Genomic DNA, 19119 nt, shown 5'->3' with positions numbered 1-19119 from the left:
ATGATTAAATAATGAGCCGGGCGTGGTGGCACACGCCTATAATCCCAGCACTCGGGAGGGTGAGGCAGGAGGATGTTGCGAGGTTGAGACCAGCCTGGGCTACAAAATGGGCTCAAGCCTAGCATGGACTGCATAGCAAGACCCTGTCTCAAAAAAAAAAAAAAAAAAAAAAAAAAAAAAAAAAAATTAGATAATGATTCCATTCACAGAAAACTCAAAAGTAACCATTTTTCTGTACCAAGGGTTGAGCCCATGAGCTATATCCCTGACCCTTTTCTTTTTTGTTTGAGGCAAGACTGCGCCAAGTCACTAAGGCTGGGCTCAAATTTGCACTCCTGCCACCACTTCCCAGAGTGCTGAGATTCCAGGCGTATACCACCGCATCTGGCTAAAAGTAGATACAAGTGCATAAACTTAGGAATTTCGTACTTCAGAAGAGCAAAGACACAGAAAACTTGTTGAGTTTGATGATGAGCTGTGGGAGAATGTTGACGTGGCCAGGGCAGCATAACTGAGCACCCTTTAGTTCTTCACCTGGACAGTGGGTACACAAACGCTCATCTACTCATGTGTGTGTATGTGTTCTTTTCAAGCGTATTTTCCAATCCTTAAATTTGGTGTCTCACAGCTCAGGTGGTAGTAATGTGTATAGCACCCCAACCCCGATCCAGGCCTTCCTCTCAAACTGAGAGACTTCCAACACTCTTTTCAACAGCCCTGTGTCACTGTGCTCCCTGAACCCTTACTGGAGATTTCTCGGGCCACTCCCTCTTCCAGGAAAGCCATGTTTCCTCTGTTCTGCCTTCCGTCTTACCGGCTCTGCCACCTTCTCTCTCTCCACCTCACCCACAGGAATGCATTTTCTGAGAGTTTCCCTCAGTCCCGTGACCTATACTTACTACCTCAGCCAGATTATTTCTGGGCACTTAGCCTGTGCTGATGTTCCACAGTCTTTTCTTTTCGTGAATACTATGTATCAAATTAGGTTGTGAGTTCCCTGTAAGGAGTAAAGAAACCCTATGATTACAGTGAAGGATTTTTGAAAGTTTTTTGTTTGTGGCCCACTTCATGCCCTGTGAGAACAAGGGCAGTCTGGACATTTATGAAGAGTTGCCTTCTCCCCTTTCTTAGAAATACTGGCAAAATTTTATATACCAGTTCTCTACCTTCACAGGACTATCAGAATCTTGGGGGATAGTATAATTTACAAAAACATTCAAAAATACGGGTGACCATCATATTCTAAACCCAGGAACTGAATCTGTTTTTCTTCTGATAACTTAGTATCCCCCACTCCCTGAGCTCAGAAACCAAATAAATTCAAACAGCATAAAATATGCCTCATTTCATAATATAAATTCAGATAAAAACCCTGATAAAATCTTCATAGTGCCAGGTGTGTTGGTGTATGCCTCTAGTGTCAGCACTTGGGAGACTGAGGCAGGAGGATCATCATGAGTTTGAGACCAACCTGGGTCACATAGTGAGTTCAAGGCCAACCTGAACTATACAGTGAGACCCTGTCTCCAAAAAAATATCTTCATAGAAACCAATTGTCAGGCAATGTGCTGGGGGATATAAATATCCATTTGGTAAAAGAGCCTCATGAGGTTTTGGTTTTTTTGTTTGTTTGTTTTCTAGTGATACCAGGAATCAAACTCACGACCTTGTGTTTGCCAGGTAGGCGCTGTGCCACTGAGCTAAATCCCTAGCCCCCCTTGTGAGGTTTTAATGCCAGTTTTACAGATGAGGAAACATAGAAAGCTTAAACTTGCCTCCAAAAATTCCTCCAGTACCTGGCCTATTGTAAGCATTTAGAAATTGGTAGCTGCTATTTATTAGTTGGTGGGAATTGAGTAGAAAGCATGAAGACAGGGGTTGAGCAACAACACCGTGTGGTTTGTCTCAGGGCTGCTTACTCAGAAGAACAGGTTTCAGCCACCATCGCATGATGTCATTCGTGCCATGGCACTGCTGAATCAACCGCTCTCTGTAAAATGAGATTAGAGAAAGAAAAGCATTCTCCTTGAGTACTAGGGCACTGTGAAGCCTTGTTTGCCCTTTGTGTCCAAGCTGAGCAAGTACATTTGAGTTTCAGAGCTATGGATATTACAGGACCTCAATTTGTCTGGACACTGAGAAGTGGGGACCAAAGTGCCCTTGGTCTCTACGTATGAACCACGCTCTGTGTGCACAGCTATGAGTAATTGGCCTACAAGAGAGAGCATCTCCTGTTATCCAGAACTGAGGTGCTTCTCAGTGAATGGCAGTATATTGTGACTCCAGGACCTTAAATGGAGTCTGAACTCTCACTTCCCCATCCACCAGCAGAAAGTTTTACCCTTTTGGGATAACTTGGTTTCTTTTAGGTATATACCCAATTAGCCCTCTCCTTCCTAGACCACATCCTCTTCCCTGACTGTCTGGTTTGGAGTGTGAGTACAGTAAAGTCCCATGTTGACCCCTTTCGTGGTGTTACAAGAAAGCATCTTTTGCAATGCCCTGCCCAAGGACTCCATCCCTCCAGGTCCTAGGTAGAAAATGGAGTCTCCCAGTGCCCCGTGAAAGCATGAGGAGGTGCGGAGACTTGGAATGAAACGCTGCAGAGATGGGACTTTGTGGCTGAAAACAAATGGTTGGAACATCAGTTCTAGGCACAGTCGTATCTGAAAAGACCTGCTGTGTCTCAGCAGTTGACACCTGCACCAGAAACAAACACTCAGAGGACAGCATAAGGGCCAGCTTAGAGTGACCCAAGTCAACCTTCTCCTTCAACCTTGAAGCTATGGGAGCTCTCCCCTTCTCACCTTCCCAGATACTACCACCATGGCAGGATGAAAAGGGAAAGGAAGGAGATCTGAAGAGTAGCTTTTAACTAAGCCCAAGTTACCACTGAGATGGTTTGAACCAAGATAATTTAATAGGCAAGCCTAAGATAACCCTTCCCACACAGCAGAGCAAATGCTCATGGAAATTATGAGATTTTAGAAAGTGAAGCTGCATGTATGCCTCAGAAAGAAAAAATCCCAGCTCTGAATTTTTGGGCTTTGAATTCTAGGGCTGGCGATATAACTAAGTGGTTATAGCACTCCTAACATTCAAGAAGCCCTGAGTTCAATTCCCTATACAGCAAAAAAGAAAAAAGAAGTGTCCAGTTACAGCCAACACTTCAATCACAAACCAAGCAGTGGAGCAGAAAGGGGACTTTGCAACAAGAGTAGCAATGACCCAGGGCAGGCTGTGAGCCCAGGGCTCGGGAGGAAAAGGGCGAGACCCACAGCAGAGCACAGAGGAGGACTCTGGTGGACACGGCTGGACTGTGGTTGCATAGGGGTGCAGGGACTTGTGACAAACACATTTTGTTAATTAGGATTCTTGGTTGGTAGTGAGAGAAACCCCAAACTGCATTAGAATGCCAGAACTCCTACTACAGCAACAGCCAAATAAAAGTTTGTCTTTCTCTGACAGTCTGAGTGTAAGTCACTGGAGCTGATGGCTCCACTCTGCCATGTCGCTATTATCCTCATCAGGCAGCTTTTAGTTCCCACCTCCATACCCATGTTCCCACAGGTGGGTAGGGAAAGCAGAAGACACACAGCTTTCTGTGAAGCCAGAAACTAAAAGTTGCACATATCACTTCCTCTTGCATCCCATGGTCCATAACTTAATCCCCAGGGCATACCATAGGGCCTCAGTTAGCTATTGCCACACACATGTGAAACAATCAACCTTTAAATCAGTGGCAGACAGCAGTAAGCAGTCCTTGTCCATACATGTCAGCTGTATTTGGCAAATTTGTGCTGGATTCAGCCGGGTTTGGTGCCTAACTGCAGCTTGTATCTCTTGTCTTTTTGCCACAAACAAACAACCCAGGGCATATGCTCTTCATGGTAACAACTCTCATAAGAATGGCAGCACATGTATGCCTTCATAAGTCATGTATATACACAGGAGCCATGTGGGTAGATAGGCCTGGGGCAAGCCTGGTAAGCCCTTTCATGTCTGCATTTACCTACCTCAGGGAAGGACAGCAAGATGAGAAAGGACTGAGCCCTCCAGCTGCACACGCAAGCTTAAAGCCAATGTTGGATCATGGCTAAAAATGACCACTGGCCAATTTATGTTGTATAGCTAAGCCCAACATCTATGGGATCAGAAGTGTACTATTTCCATGGAGGGGAATTTTTATGAATAATAATCTAGTCTGCCAATCCAAGTTACATAGGACTCTGAGAAACATGGTCTTTAGCAAGGTAATCTTGTGCTCAGTTAAAACTCTGGAGTTCTATTCATAGAGAAAGAAAGGGACACTAAATGCTGAGGCAGTATCTGCTATGAGAATCAAAGAACCATTTCTACTTCCATTTTATTATTTTTTTATTTTTTTATTTTTTTTTTGGTTTTTCTCTGGTACCGGGAACCGAACTCACAACCTTGCGCTTGCCAGGCAGGCACTTTTGCTGCTGAGCTAAATCCCCAGCCCCTCTACTTCCATTTTAATAGAATCAGGACTGTGTTTCCTAGTAGAAAAATTCTCCCCTTTGGCACTAAGATTCCAAAACCAACCAGGCCAAAGTTACAGAGTGGGGAAGCACAAAAAACATTTGTGGGTTTGATGTAACAGTGAACACATTGGGCAATAATACCAAATAACTACTTTACACACTTATTTCTTAAAGGTATGCATTCTGCTGTGAGTAGATGGCACCATATTTTGCATCTGATTTAAGGCTTATGAATTAAGACTTCAATAGAACAATCTACTCTTCTGCCAAAGCAGCTCTTTCTGGATTGTAGCTCATGTGATAAGACTGGGAGTTGTAGAAGTAGGAAGCTACTGTCACACTTTGTCCTGAAATATGTGCCTTACAGAAAAGGATTGTCATGTGAGATATCGTGGTAATGGAAAAGGTACTCTACAATGATGTCTATAAAATGCAGATTCTAGTAGACAGGCTACAGACAATGGAGACAAATCCATGCCCAAGATATGTGACTATTCATCCAAAGACAACCAACATGTAGAAAGGGAACCAAGAACCAGGAGTCCAGCTGGGTCTCCTTTTTTTTTTTATTTTATTTTAAAGATAAAAGGAGGGAAACATTAACAGACATACAACATTTTACAACATATCACAAGCACAATACAGACAATACAGAGTTACAAACAAAGTGGTAGGGAATTAACAATGGTGGTTGTATTACATATTGATATCTTCAAAGTGGCTTCTCATGAAAACAGATATAAACATGCAATACTGGTCAACCAAAGACTCATTGACAGTTTCTTTCAGCATAGAAATAGAAGACAGAAGAACAACCATGTTATCTATCCTGTATATACATACATACAAAATTTCTCCTTCGTTCCCTTCTCTTTTCCCACATCCCAGAAGCCCTTTACTCTTCAGTGGTTTCCTCATTTCACAGTGTCTATCATACCTCCGAGTTTAAATTAACTCTTTCAAGTTTTACACTAGTGACACAATGTGGTGCTTGCACATGTATGTTTGATTTATTTCACTTATGAGTATGGTTTCTAGTTGTGACCATTTAAATATAAAGGCCTCGAGTTTATCTTTCTTTACAGCTGAGTAATATTCCATTATATAAAAGTACCATAATTTTCTTATCCAATCCTCAGTGGATGGACATTTGGGTTGTTTCCACATTTTAGCAATTACAAATTGTTCAGCTGGGTCTCCTTGAAATGGCCATTTTTGGGCTCAGCACAGCTTCTGAATAAACAAGTTGGGCACATAACAGCAATGTTTAAGGAAGCAATAGAACACTAAATGCCTATGTTATAAAAGCACAGTTACAAATCAGATTGCCTCAGCTGAGAGAGAAAGAGAGGAGAAAGGAAAGACAGAAAGAAAGAGAGAGAGAAAAGCTCAGGGAAAAATATAATAGCCAGAGTGGAAATCAATGAAATAGTAAGCAAAAATGATAGAGAAAAAAAATCAGTGAATCAAAATTTTTCTAGAGCTAAAGTTCATGGAATTGTTAAACCTCTTATAAGACTGATAAGGAAGAAAGAAAAGACATAAGTTACCAATATCAGAAATGAGTGGGGTGATATCACTTAAAGTTTTACAGATATTAAAAAGATAAATGAGAACATTATGAGAACTTTATACCAATGAATTTAACAATGGAAAAGAAATGGATAAATTCTTTGTAAGATACAAACTATCAAAGGTCATCTAAGAAGAAATAGACAACCTCCATAGATCTATACAGTAACTATTAAAAACATTGGAGATTGTAAGTAAAATGAATCTCACAAAGAATGAAGTGTACTGGTTGGGTGGGTGTGTGTTATGGTTGACACATTGTGTCACCTTGGGGAGTCTACAGGTTTGGCTAAGTGACTCAGCAATTTTGCATCTTGAGGTGAAAAGGACATGCCCTTACCCTTCTGGGATGTTGTTCATTGTGTCAATTTGAGAAGTTTAGAAGGTTAACTGTGTGGTTCAGCAGGGAGCCAGGGTGCTTACTTTGCATTCATCCTGAGCCTGTGTAAGAGGAGGGCATGGAGATTATGTAAGTGCTACACGCCCCCTGGGTGGGGGAAGCCTGCTTACAATATAAGGGAGGGAAAGAGGTTTGCTCTTCTCTGCCACTCCTCTCTTTTGCTCTTGTTGCTTTGCTGTTCTGCTGCCATGAACTGTTGCCCTCTGCCATATGTCACTCTACCTTAGAGCCAGCCAAGTATGGACTGAAACCTCCACAAACTGTAAGCTAAATAAACCTTTCCTTCCTTAATTTTGGGCCCTGGGTATTTTGTCTCAGCAGTGAGAGAAAAGTAACCAAGACAGTGTGGCAAGGGCAGGTCCATGCTCTGATGTCATGTGCAGGCTTCTTCCCTGACACCATGACTCTTGTAAGTGAGCCTATCAAGTAAACACCAGAGTGTCTGAGGATGAGAACAACTGATGTCCCCAGGTTGGGTCCTCCACCTTGTCCTTCTGTTAATTAAGTCTCCTCCATGTAGATGGCCTTAAAAGAGCATTTACATGGGACGTGAATATGCTCACACTCTTCACATTGCAAGAAGTCCATCCATATATCTTTCTACTCTGGCTGCTTGTCACCACACTTCTAGTCTGTTCTTTCCAGAACCCTGACCAGCTGGCTGACAAGTCAAGTCAGATTGGAACCTCAGGTAGATTGGCAGCAGTGCTGCCGACAGGGGGTGAAGGGCATCCCTTCACCACTGGCTTTAGAAGCCAGTCCAGAGTGGTCTGGGTGCAATGGCTCTAGCTCGTGGCTGGTTCCAGCACCCTGTACAGATATCTCCCCAGAAGAGACCCCTCTTTTCTTTTCCTCCAATTACTGACCACATGTGTTCCCTCTGAGGGTTAGTAGAATGTTGGAGGAAACATAGGCATAGGATTTCCAGTAAGGACACTCCCTGTGCCTTTGGACCTGCTCATGTATATGATTTCTGCTACATAAAAGCCAGTTAAGGTGCTTGTCCAACTTGACAGATCAGTGAGCCAGGTAACAGCTAGGTCAGGACAGGTACCTAGGGCTGGCTGACTCTCCTCATGTCTTGTCCTCCACTTGCACTTTATTCCATGGACCAGTGACCATTTATTTTGGGTGACACTTATTTTGGGTGACATTGCATGCCTTAGATTGCCAAGGCGGCATTTTCCCCCTACGAAAAGGTTATATTTGCTTTCCACATATGAGTAAGCAACTCAGTTCTGGAATCTTAAAGCTATTCCTGACACCAAATATTGTGCTAGTCATGTTGCAACAGGGAAAGAATGGCACAGTCAAAATAGGTAAGTTGAAATACTTCAATGGGGGAGCTATTTCCAAAGACAAGAGCAGGGTAAAGGGAACCAAAAAGGACTAGTACAATACTCCAGGGGAGCTGACAAATTAGGGATCTATGCCCATCTGAGGCCTGAAGGAGCAAGGGATGGAGAACTACTGGAACCAGAAGTATAGGTGAAGAAGAAGGTTACCTGTACCCTTTGGTAGAGAAGTCTAGTTAGAGTTCAGCAACCCCATAACTAGAAAGCCTGGGGATAAATACCTTGAGTTCATTCTCTTCCTGCTCTCTGATCTCCTGCTGGTGCCATGCATGGCCCAAGTCCAACAGTAAGCCAGAGGGTAAGGAAGGCCTCCTGATATGATCCTTGATGGCGAATATCTTAGGGCACAGAGCCTGGTGATGAACAAGTGGGGGAGATGCAGAGAAGATAGACAATGACTTGCACACAACCCATACAGATAGGGAATTTGCTGGCTCACACATCTGAAAATTCCAACAGCAAGGTTGAAGCAGGGTTTTGCATGATGTTAATCAGTCTCTGGTTTGCCTCCATTTATGGATTTCCTACACAGACAGCCTGTCCCATCATGCTCCAAAGTGGCTCCAGAACTGAACCTCTTCCATTCAAGCGCAGTACGGTATGGGCTTTAGTGTATCTCAATGACTCTGTTTGGGTCTTGTGACATGCCTGAACCAATCGTAAAGCTCAGAAGGAGAGGCACTGCTGGGCATAGTTGTGAATCTGAAGCTGGGACTGGGGACTTTAGAACACAGCCTGAATGTATGGGGGGATGCTGGCAATGGGTAGCAAAACACCAATAGCTCTCTCCAAACACTATAGCTTTATAGCTCTCCCCAAATGTATGGGGAAGAGCTCTTCAAATTTCCGTACCTGTGAATCACTGAGGGAGCCTACTAAAGTGCAGAATATGATGGATTAGATCTGGAGTAGGGCCTAAGAGTCATTATTTTGAGTAGTGGACATTACTGCTACTCTGAAGGGACCACACTGCATGGGATTCCATAGCTCAGCCTAATAAGGTAGCCACTAGCCATTTGTAATGTGACTGTTCCAAATTGAGATGTGCTGTAAAATGGGCATGGTGGCATACGCCTGTAATCCCAGCACTTGGGAGGCTGAGGCAGGAGGATCACTGTGAGTCTGAGACCAGCCTGGGTGACAAAGTGAGCTCAATGTTAACCTGAACTGCACAGCGAGACCCTGTCTCAAAAAGAAAAAAAAAAAAAAAAAAAAAAAAAGAGATCTGCTGTAAGCATAAAATGCACACTAGATTTTAAGCCTTAATATGAAAAAATATAAAAATTTTGCAAATAGGGGGCTGGGGATTTAGCTCAGCAGCAAAAGCACCTGCCTGGCATGCGCAAGGTCATGAGTTCGGTTCCCGGTACCGGAGAAAAAAAAAAAAAAAAAATTTTGCAAATAGTTTTAAAATAGATTACATAATGAAATAACAATTTAGATATATTGGGCAAAATTAAATGTATTATTAAAATTCATTTCGCTTCCTTTTTTGGGTTACTTTTTATTTCCACCAGCAGTAGTGGGGATTAAATACAGCTCCTTGTATATACTAGGCAAGCAATCTACTACTAATCTATATCCCTAATACTTCTTTTTACTTTTTTAAAGTTGTTACTACAAAATTTAGAAGCACACATATGACTCAGATTGTATTTCTATTAAACAGTGCTTCTCTGGAAAGAGGTAAGTTTAAAGTCGATGGGGCTGGCATTCTAAATACAGGTTTATCTTCACTTAGGGCTAAGCCAGCAGAGGAGCCTAACCACCCTGGAGGACACAAGTCTGCCCTCACAGGTCATTGGCCTTAGCACAGGCTCTCAGAGCTAGGTCCTGGCAAGTTGAACTGATGCTGGTGTACTTGGGACAGGGGCGACTGGAACGGACCTTATGGGGTTTGATCTGAGAAAAGAGGAAATTTGGAGACCACAGAGTCCCTCCTGTTGGTTAGTTGTCACTTCCTCTCATTTTAGTTTGAGCAGTTGTCTGAAGCAAAAATAGCAGCTATGCTTTTTCACTTCCTTATTCCACCTTGCACGCAACCACTAAACTAACCTACTCTGCACACTCCAGTCCAGCAATCCTTCCCATCAGACACAGTCAAGAGCCCTGCTGCAGCTGAGTTCCAGGGGCCCAGTCATCTCTCCCGTGTCTGACCAGTCTGTTTTCCACCCCGAAATGCCTCTTGCTTCCCCCATCCACTTACATTAATCCCTTACTGCTTGAATCTGCTTTTCCTCCTGGTCTCCACCAACCCATTACACCACCTCTTAGAGCCCACCTCAAGACCATCTGCCTCCAGAGGCCCTTTCCTTTTTTTTTTTTCTTTTGTACAAGGATTCGAACTCAGGACCTTGAACTTGCCAGGCAGGCGCTTGTGCCGCTGACCTATTTCCCCAGCCCCAGAGGTCCTTTCAAGATGCCTGACCTACAGAGACCTGTTTTTGGAACTTGTGGGACTTGCTGTCTTTAGCACAAGCCCATACATCTGCTGCCCAGGGCTCTGCTGTTTGACTCTTGTGTTATCAGTTTTCCTGCATTTGTGCCTTAGTTTCTTCACCGGGCTTTAGCTTAGTTCTTTCACTGTGCTTAGCTCACATTGTCCCTTCCTTAGCCAGGACCAATGAAATAAGCAAATCCTCAAAGAACAGGCATGATGATACACCCCTGTAATCCCAGGAGGATCCTTAGTTCAAGGCCAGCCTGGAGAACTTAGTGAGACTGTCTCAAAAAAAAGCTGGGAGTGTAGCTCAAGGGAAAGGCTCTAGATTCAGTTGCCTAGATAGATAGATAGATAGATAGATAGATAGATAGATAAGTAAATAAATAAATAAATAAATAAAGAGACATGAAATGAATCTCCAATTTAGCAATTACTAATAGTGGTCACAGTTATGTCATGTATCCTGTAATTTTTTTCTTTCAGAAGTTGTTTAGTTTGTGTGTTTGTTTGGTCTTTTTGAGACAGGATCTCACTATGCAGTTCAGACTGGCCCTTACCTCACTTTGTAGCCCAGGTTACAATTTACAACGATCCTCCTGCCTCAGCCTCCTGAGTGCTGGGATTACAGGCATATGCCACCACGCCTAGCTTGTTTCGATATTTAAAAACAAACCCTAGACATTGGTCATTTCATACCAATATACTTTGAAATTGGTCAATGACAGATGTGGAAGTTTTTTAAAAATATATAACCACTATGATATTGTCATATTTAATAAAATCTGTAACAACTCTTTTGCATCATCAAATGCCCAAATTTCTCTAGTTATTCCAAGAATGTCTCATTTTTTGTTGTGTCAAAATACACATGACATAAAATTAACTAACTTAATTATTTTTAAGCATACACTTTAGGAGTGTTGTGTATATTCATATTGCTATATAACTAGTCTCCAGAGCTCTTTTCATCTTGAAAAACAAAAATTCTATATGCATTGAATAATAGCTCCCCCAGCCCCTGGCAGCCACTATTTCACTTTCGCCTCTATGAATGACTACTCTAGAGACCTCATGTAAGTAGAATCATACAGCATTTGTTCATTTATGAATGCCTATTGAACTTAGTATAAGGTTTATTAGTGCTGCAATATATGCTGGATGTCCTTCCTTTTGAAGGCTGAACGATGCTCCATTATATGTACACACCACATATTGTTTATACATTCATCTGTCAATAGTCACAGGATTGGTTCCACCTTTTTGACCATTGTGCAAAAGCTGCTCTAAGCATAAGTATACATGTATCTCTTCAAGTCCCTATTTTTAAGTCTTTAGGCCATCACCAAATGCCCAAATTTCTCTAATTATTTCAAGAATGTCTCTTTTTCTGTTGTGTGGAACTGCTAGATCATATGACAATCTCCTTCTTAATTTCTTTAGGACCTGCTATATAGAATCATAGCAGCTATATAATACCAACATTTTACAATGACTTTTATTGTTGTTGTTTTTTGAGACAGGGTCTTACTATGCAGTTCAGGCTGGCCTTGAACTCACTACATAGTCAAGGCTGACACTGCACTCACAGTGATCCTCCTTCCTCAGCCTCCTGAGTGCTGGGTTTACAGGTGTGCGCCACCAGTCCCAGATGCTCAACATTCTAATTTCTCTACATCTATACCAACACTTGCTGTATTCTGGATTTTTGATAGTAGCCATCCTAATGGATGTGATATGGTTCTGATTCATTTCTCTAGCTACTGATATTGAGCATTTTTTCATGTGCCTATTTTCATGTGTACATCTTCTGTGGAGGAATGTTTATTTAAATTGTTTGCCCCTTTTTGAATCACATTGTCTTTTTGTTGTTGAGATACATAGGATTTTTTACACAGTATATATTTTTTTGGTACCGGGAATTGAACTCAGGACCTTGCACTTGCCAAGCAGACACTTGTGCCTCTGAGCTACATCCTTGGCCCTTACACAGTATTTTTGATTAACTACAATCTCCCCTTCTGCACTTTCATTTACCCATAATCAACCTTGGTCTGAAAATATTAAGTGGGAAATTCCAGAACTAAACAATTCTTGATTTTTCAGTTGAGCATCACTCTAGAAGCATGATGAAATCTCTCGCTGTCTTGATTTCTCCTGAACTGGGTGGATAGCATCTCTTTGTCCAATGTGTCCATGATGTGCCTACTATCTGCCTGTTGGTTACTTTGTAACTGCATAGGTTACGAGACCCAAATCAAGGTATCACCTTGTTTCTATAAAGGTTCGGTACTATCTGCATTTTATGCATCCATTGGAGTCTTGGATCGTATGCCCCAAAGATAAGAGGGAATCTCTGTATATTCTGGATTAATCCCCTTGACCTAACATTATTTCTTTGCACTTGGTCTGTTTAAATCACAACACAACAAAGTCATCCTCCACAAATACATTTTATTGTTATGACTCATGTCTTACATAATCTGGAGGAAATTCTTCTGTTTCTCTCTCTCGTCATTGACTTGTGGAAAAGTCCAGGCCCAGTCCCACACAGAATTGCCCTTCTGTATTTTATCTTTGTTGTTACTCTGCAAAACTTCCTGCTTTTGTCTTTGGTAATTACAGCAGTGAATCTTCCCAAAGGCAGCAAACCCTGGACTATCTCCCTGGATATGGGCAGCACAAGACAGACCCTGGGGAAGTTGCCAGGGGAAAATGGAGGGGAAAGTCCTGCCTCAGGACTGCTGTGATGCACGGAGCCTTCCCAGATGTCCCCAAAGGCCAAGAGCTGGGCCAGGGAGCCCACAGCGGGCAGGTGGCCCAGGAACGAGGTCAGGGCATCAAATGTGCCACTGGAGGGAAAGCTGCAGTCACCAATGCCTGAGCTCTCTAATATGGCACTAGAATTGTCTCTGGGGTTAGGATCATGGCTGCAGTTTTTGGTTGTTTGTATTTTCAATATTCTGCCAGGCATTGTGGCATGTACTTGTAATCCCATCAATTGGGAGACTGAATCAGGAGGATCACTGTGAGTTCAAGGCCAGCCTGCAATATATAGCAAGACCTTATCTCAAAAAAAAATTCTAGAACAAACAGTGAAATAGCAGTATATTTTCCTTCAAAAATAGATCAATAGTTTTGCCTGACATAGATATGACCAAGGAAGACATCAGGAACACCTGAGACCTCAGGAGATGTGATGGGAGTGGGGTCCTCTAGACTATTCAGAGCCTAGAAAAACAGCCATATACACTGGAAGAGCAGAACCCATGATATGGCACAATCCAGAGAAGGCCCAGCATAGCAGGTGGAAGCAGACTCTGAGCATCTGGAGCTGAGGCCAGCTCTTGGTTCTGGCCTGACCCAGTAAGGAAGAGCGCAGCTGTCTGGAAGAGCCTGCCCTTACCTGGGAAAGTCTTACCCCAGGTTACTGCTTCAAAACTCTTTTGCATAAGCACGCAAACAAATATGCCTTCCCAAGATAGAATACTCTTTATTATAAACCTTGAATACAAAAGGACAAATGACAAACATGGACACTTCTCAGATGTCTTTGAAATTCTCACAAAGCATATAGAACAGGTATAGAAAACACTATCTCCAAATTACTTTAAAATGCCCAGTATCAAAGGGGGACAGATGCATGGCATCTAAGTGCTTCAACGAAGTGCTTCAACAAGATCTCACATTCCTAGAGGAAGGCTTCCATTCCTTCCCAACATACAGAGGGAAAGCACCCTGCTCATGCCTTGCTGAAGGTAGCACAGAGAAGACACTTACTATTGAATTTGGGGCTCTAGACTCTACCCTGGGGCACAGAGACCTGGGACTATGACATTTTCTCCCTGATACACAGCTTGATGGAACACAAACAGTTTTGGGATGGAGAAAACAGTCAGGTCTACAGAGTAAGGAAAAAAGAGTAGAGGAATCAAGAGTGCTTCATTTTATTCGCAGACATAGTCAAGTCCCCTGGATGGTGGGACTCATACCTGTGGGAGGTGCACTGTGTCAGTGTGCAAGATAGTATGTGGTCATATAGCCACAAGCTTTAGGGTGGAACACTCTTGTCTTTGTCAACAAACAAGGCAATCAAGGGAGCTCACTATGGGTGGCCCAGGGAGATAGGGTCCCTGCTGACACTGCCCTGGTGACCCAACCCCAGAGCACATATCTGATGGATATACCAGAAGCCAGAGCCCCATCCTGTCCCCACAGAACTGAGGTGTGCTTCTGGGCATCTAGCAGCCACAGCTGTTCAGGGTACTGTTCAGGGCTCTAGGGGACTTGTCACTACTCAAGGTAGGGCAGAGGCTGGCAGGAGTCAACAATCCAGATGAGACAAGGCCCCACAAGAGAATCAGGCTTGAGATGGGATACCTTGCTGGGATCAGCCTGCTTTCCCATCTGTCCTGTGAAGAGGAGGGAGGATAGGGGGTGGCAGTGAGGTACCAGCTTGCCCGTAGTTCCAGTAGTGGTCATCATGTAATCTTGGAGAGGCCAGCTCTCTCCCAGAACAGCCAGGCTATCACTTTACCACTTCCTGCAGTGATACAGAGGCAGCTACTGCCTAATCTCCGCATCCTATTTGCCAGATGAAGAAAGTGAGGCTGAAGATGTATAAATGGCTCAGAGGTGGCTTGGCTGGTCCTCTAATTAGTCCCAACTGATCCCGTTCATCACTGTCCTTGACACTTGCAGCCATTGGTTCCATGCAGGACCTAAGACGTGGTGTTCATACAGTGTCTGGTTGCTGCAGATGTGCCGGCAGCTAGCATCTCTAAAAATGAAGAGGCATGTAGACCCCCTACAAACACAAAAGAGGCAGACAGATGCCAGCACCCACAGGGTCCCAGAGTCATCTTCAGGGTAAGGACAGGGCCTTGGCAAGGCGGGTCCAGAACCAAGACTTGGTGCAGGGGTTGGTGTAGTCACAGACTGTGATGAACCGCAGGATGCTGGGGAACTCCTTCTTCATTGCTTTGTACTTAATGGGGATCAGTCGCTTTTGATGCACACCTGCAAGCCAAGAGGTACAGTGCTGGTACCAGGATGTAATGAGGCAGTCTCAGTTGCCAAATCAGGGAATAATACCAACTCTTCCTTAGCTAGGTAGTACCACATAAAGAGGCACATAGATATATCACACACTTGCTTGGATACGCAGAGACCTATAGAGGTTTTTTGGTGCTAATTCTATGGCCCTGAGGGAGGGAAGGCTGGCATTAAGTCTCCATCTAACCACTCCTCTCTGGTCAGGGTGGGGGTGAGCTTACCTGGAGAGAGGCTGAGAGCAAACTTGGTCTGGAAGTCACATTCCTTGCTCTGCAGGTAATCATCTGAGACAACAACCACCATCCGGCGGCACCTACAGGAGAGCGGGCAGGCTGCAGACTTTGTGGTAACTCACTTCAGCATAACTTTGTGGGGACAGCCTCTGGGGGTCTCTTGTGCTTGGGCAGGCAGGAAAAGCCCAGCATCTGTTCCCCTGGGTTTTGAGCACACCCACCTACCCCCCTGGACTTCTACCCAACCTCTTCTCGATGAGCTCACTGGCGATGGACCAGACACAGGTGCCTGGAAGGACATCTCGGTCAGACACACACAACTTCAGCCGATAGTCTGTTTGCTCCAGTTGCCGTATCATCTCCTGCACAAACTGGATGTCGCTGGGGCAGTAGCAGATGAAGGCATCAAAACGCTCTGGCACTTGGCCTGTGTGCAGAGCACAAAAATGATGGCCAGAGCTCACAGGATCCCAGAGAGAGGTCCAGCCAGGAGTTGCCCACCTAGGCAACTTGGTCCTGGGCCTGGCACCCATCCCAAGATGACATGACCCACACACAAAAGGTATCCTCCCCATCAGAAGAAAGACGAGTCCTTTTGGAGGCCCAAGCCCTGAGTTAACTATGACTCAGACACATCATTTCATGAGAGTCTCAGACCAATTCAGAGGTAGGACTATTATGCCATTTCCTAGGTGTGGAAACTTAGGCTCAGAAAAGTAAAGTGATTTGCCCAGTAACCCACAGCCCGGGCTGGGGATATAGTTCAGCGGCCTAAGCGCCTGCCTGGCAAGCGCTAGGTCCTGAGTTCAATTCCTGGTACCAAAAAGAAAAAAAGAAAACAAACCAATGACCCACAGCCCATCTGCTTGCAACATCCATGCTCTGCATGCTGCCCTGTCCATGCCCCACCTGTCCCACCTGTGCCATGGAACACTGCTGTCCCTTACCCAGGGGGTCATCGAGTGTGGTGATGCCAAAAGGCTCTTCTGTCCGTGGGATACTGCTGTCTACTCTGGCCACTTGTAAGGGCTTCTCAGACTCTTCCTGCTGCTGCTTCAAAATGTACTTTTGGCAATCCTCCTCTGTGGGGAGGAGTCAGGGTGAGTCAGTCTCCTGAGGGGGCCCCAACCCTCCACCCAGGGCTTTGCAAAATCCTTTCTCCGTACTGTCTGGGAATTCCAAATTGCCTCAGTCAGGAGGCAGCCCTAGTCCCATCTCCCACCTCTGGGACACTGCTCAGTTCTTTGGCTTTGTCAGGCTGAGCACACCCTCCACCCCCCACCCCCAGGCTCAGGTCCTCCCAAAGGGATGTCAGTGGTGTTGTGGCCATTTGGGAAGCCACTGAGGTGAGGTTTGTGTCTCTTGCGTCCCCTTCTCCAAGTTCCCTGGTACCCCAACAATGGAAGCAAGGTCTACTTCTTCCAGGAGCTAGGTCAGATGTGAGCAGGGGACTGGCAAAAAAGAAGGCCAGGTCTATGTCACAGTGAAGGAAGCGACTCCTACCCAGAAAGACGCACCTGCATGTGGGCAGCTGACCGCCTGCGCAGGTACTTTGGTAATGCCACTGAGTGGCAGAAGGGGTCGCATTTTCTGAGCACCTGAGGCTTCCTAGACCATAGGTTGTATTCCCTCACCTGACCTGTTGCTCTGCCTGATGCCCAGTAAAGCCTGATTCTGACTTCTGGCCCAACCCAAAAGCCTTTCCCCGAGCTCACCCCCTACCTTCCCCGTCTCCTGGTCCTCCTCACCTTTCCGGATGACTGAGCCCAGCCACCCACACCCACCCCCACCCCTCGTCCCCTCTCCGGAAGGAGGGTCTGTGCGGTCGAGACTGGCTACCGGTGAGCTCAGCCTGCTCCGCCCGGCTACAAGGCCAGGAAGAGGGTGTTCTCACCGATGCTGGGCCCCAGCTCCACCAACACGTCGTCGCGGCCCAGCTTGGCGAGAAGCTCGAGCAGCCGGCCCACTGACGCGCCGGGGCGCCCCTGCCAGGCGTCCAGGAGGCTGCCGGTGGGGTCGAGGCGCGTCTCCAGCTGTCGGATTTCCAAGTAGTCGAAGCCCACCTCCTCTGCCAGCACCGTCCAGTCGGCCGCCACCTGGGTCCGCACGTTGAGGAACAGCGACAGGCGGCGGCGCACTCGCACGTTGAGCGCAGCGAGGGGCAAGGAGGACGTGGAGACCGAGGGGGGCGCAGAGCCCTCGCTGGGGACGGGCGAAGCCATGGTGGCCCGAGCCTCAGGTCGCGTCGCCCGCCCGGCGGCTTCCCCTTCCTCTGCGGCCTCGCTTGCCCCGCCCGCTTTCGCTTTCCGAGAAGCACCGCCCCGCGCGGGGCGCCCCTGTGGGGCACCCTTTCCTGCCTTGGAGGACCGGGAACAGGGGCGTGAGAACCCATGACCTTCCCTTTGAGGTTTGGGGAGATCGACTGACCTGCCCTCTAGGCTCTGCTGGTGGTGCGATTGGGGCGGGAACGAGGGGAGGCGACCCTCGAGGAGGCTATAGGGCACCCATCTTGTTCCTTGGGAAGTGGTGGAATCACATCCCCAAGGGATATAAGAGATTCAGGCGATCCTGCAGTCGAGGATTAGAGGAGGGAACGAAGGGGAAAGCACACGGTCCGCCCTGCGAGGTCTCTGGGGCCACTCGATCCTGCCAGTAGGAGCAAGGGGAGAGGTCAGCTGTGCATGGGGGAGGGGAATGGGAAGGGACGCACAGACTTCTGGAGTCTGAGCCCTGGGGCGGGGATGACTCTGTCCTCCAAGGATGGGATTCTCGGGGTAGCCTGTCTTTCCCGGTCTGGGACAGGCCTGCTAGTACTCTCCAGGGTCTCGGGTAAACACATGGCCCTGCCCCCGGGAATGGGAGGCATTTAGTTTTGCGGTCCAGACAAGGGAGTCCCGGTTCGTTCACTCATTCAACACGTATCTATGTATTAATCACTTCGCAGGCACCCGGATACAGGGTGTCCTCTGCCTTGGTGGAGACCCCTTCTAGCGGGGAAGATGAGCATAGATCAGGCCACCTCAGTGACTACAAAATTGGTGTAAGAAGGGTGGTGTCTCTCTACAGCTGAAGAGCGAAGTTTTGCAAAATCCTTTCTCCGCGCCGTCCAGTAGTCCCAAATTTCCTTCTTCTTCTGGAAAAACATCTCGGAAGAAGCGACCCCGTTGGAGCAGATCTCGGGGCCTGGAAGTTTTTGGTCCTCGGGCTCAGTTTTTGGTCCTCACCCGATCATTGCAGCGCCGACGTGGAAGGGGAACAGGAGGTGGAGTCCCGACCGCTTTCAGCATCCACTGCAAGATCCCATGCAGAGGTCCTGGCGGCCCAGGCTTCCATTTGGCTGTGGGCAGGACTTCGGAGGGGAGCTCCGTGTTTCCGTCGGGTTAGGGTAGGGTTCCCTCCCAGATGCCCTGGCTAGGGTTTAGCCTCCAGTTTGACAACAAAAGGTTGTGAAAGAGGCGGAAATTGTCTGGGCGAGGCTTACGAAACGTTCATCTTCTGATTGGCCGCGGAGGGCCACAGTAGGCGGGACTTTGAATGGAAAGAGCTAGGCAAGTCCTGT

General features: G+C 46.1%; 1 protein-coding gene across 1 annotated transcript; it reads right to left on the bottom strand.

Annotated features, from left to right (window-relative positions):
- Nucleotides 1-13741: 13741 nt before the first annotated feature.
- On the bottom strand, nucleotides 13742-17807 carry Myd88 (myeloid differentiation primary response 88). Its single transcript, XM_005386593.2, has 5 exons — nucleotides 17455-17807; nucleotides 16508-16642; nucleotides 15807-15987; nucleotides 15549-15640; nucleotides 13742-15291 (listed from the first exon to the last, which is right to left on the bottom strand). The coding sequence occupies exons 1-5, from the start codon at nucleotides 17780-17782 to the stop codon at nucleotides 15137-15139; spliced, it is 891 nt and encodes a 296-aa protein (XP_005386650.1). The 5' UTR covers nucleotides 17783-17807; the 3' UTR covers nucleotides 13742-15136.
- Nucleotides 17808-19119: the final 1312 nt, after the last annotated feature.

This window comes from Chinchilla lanigera, unplaced genomic scaffold (assembly GCF_000276665.1).
Source record: "Chinchilla lanigera isolate Chin_1 unplaced genomic scaffold, ChiLan1.0 scaffold00026, whole genome shotgun sequence".
In the NCBI taxonomy this organism is placed as follows: Eukaryota; Metazoa; Chordata; class Mammalia; order Rodentia; family Chinchillidae; genus Chinchilla; species Chinchilla lanigera.
Note: the sequence above shows the minus strand (reverse complement) of the source record. Positions and strands in the feature narration are given on the sequence as shown.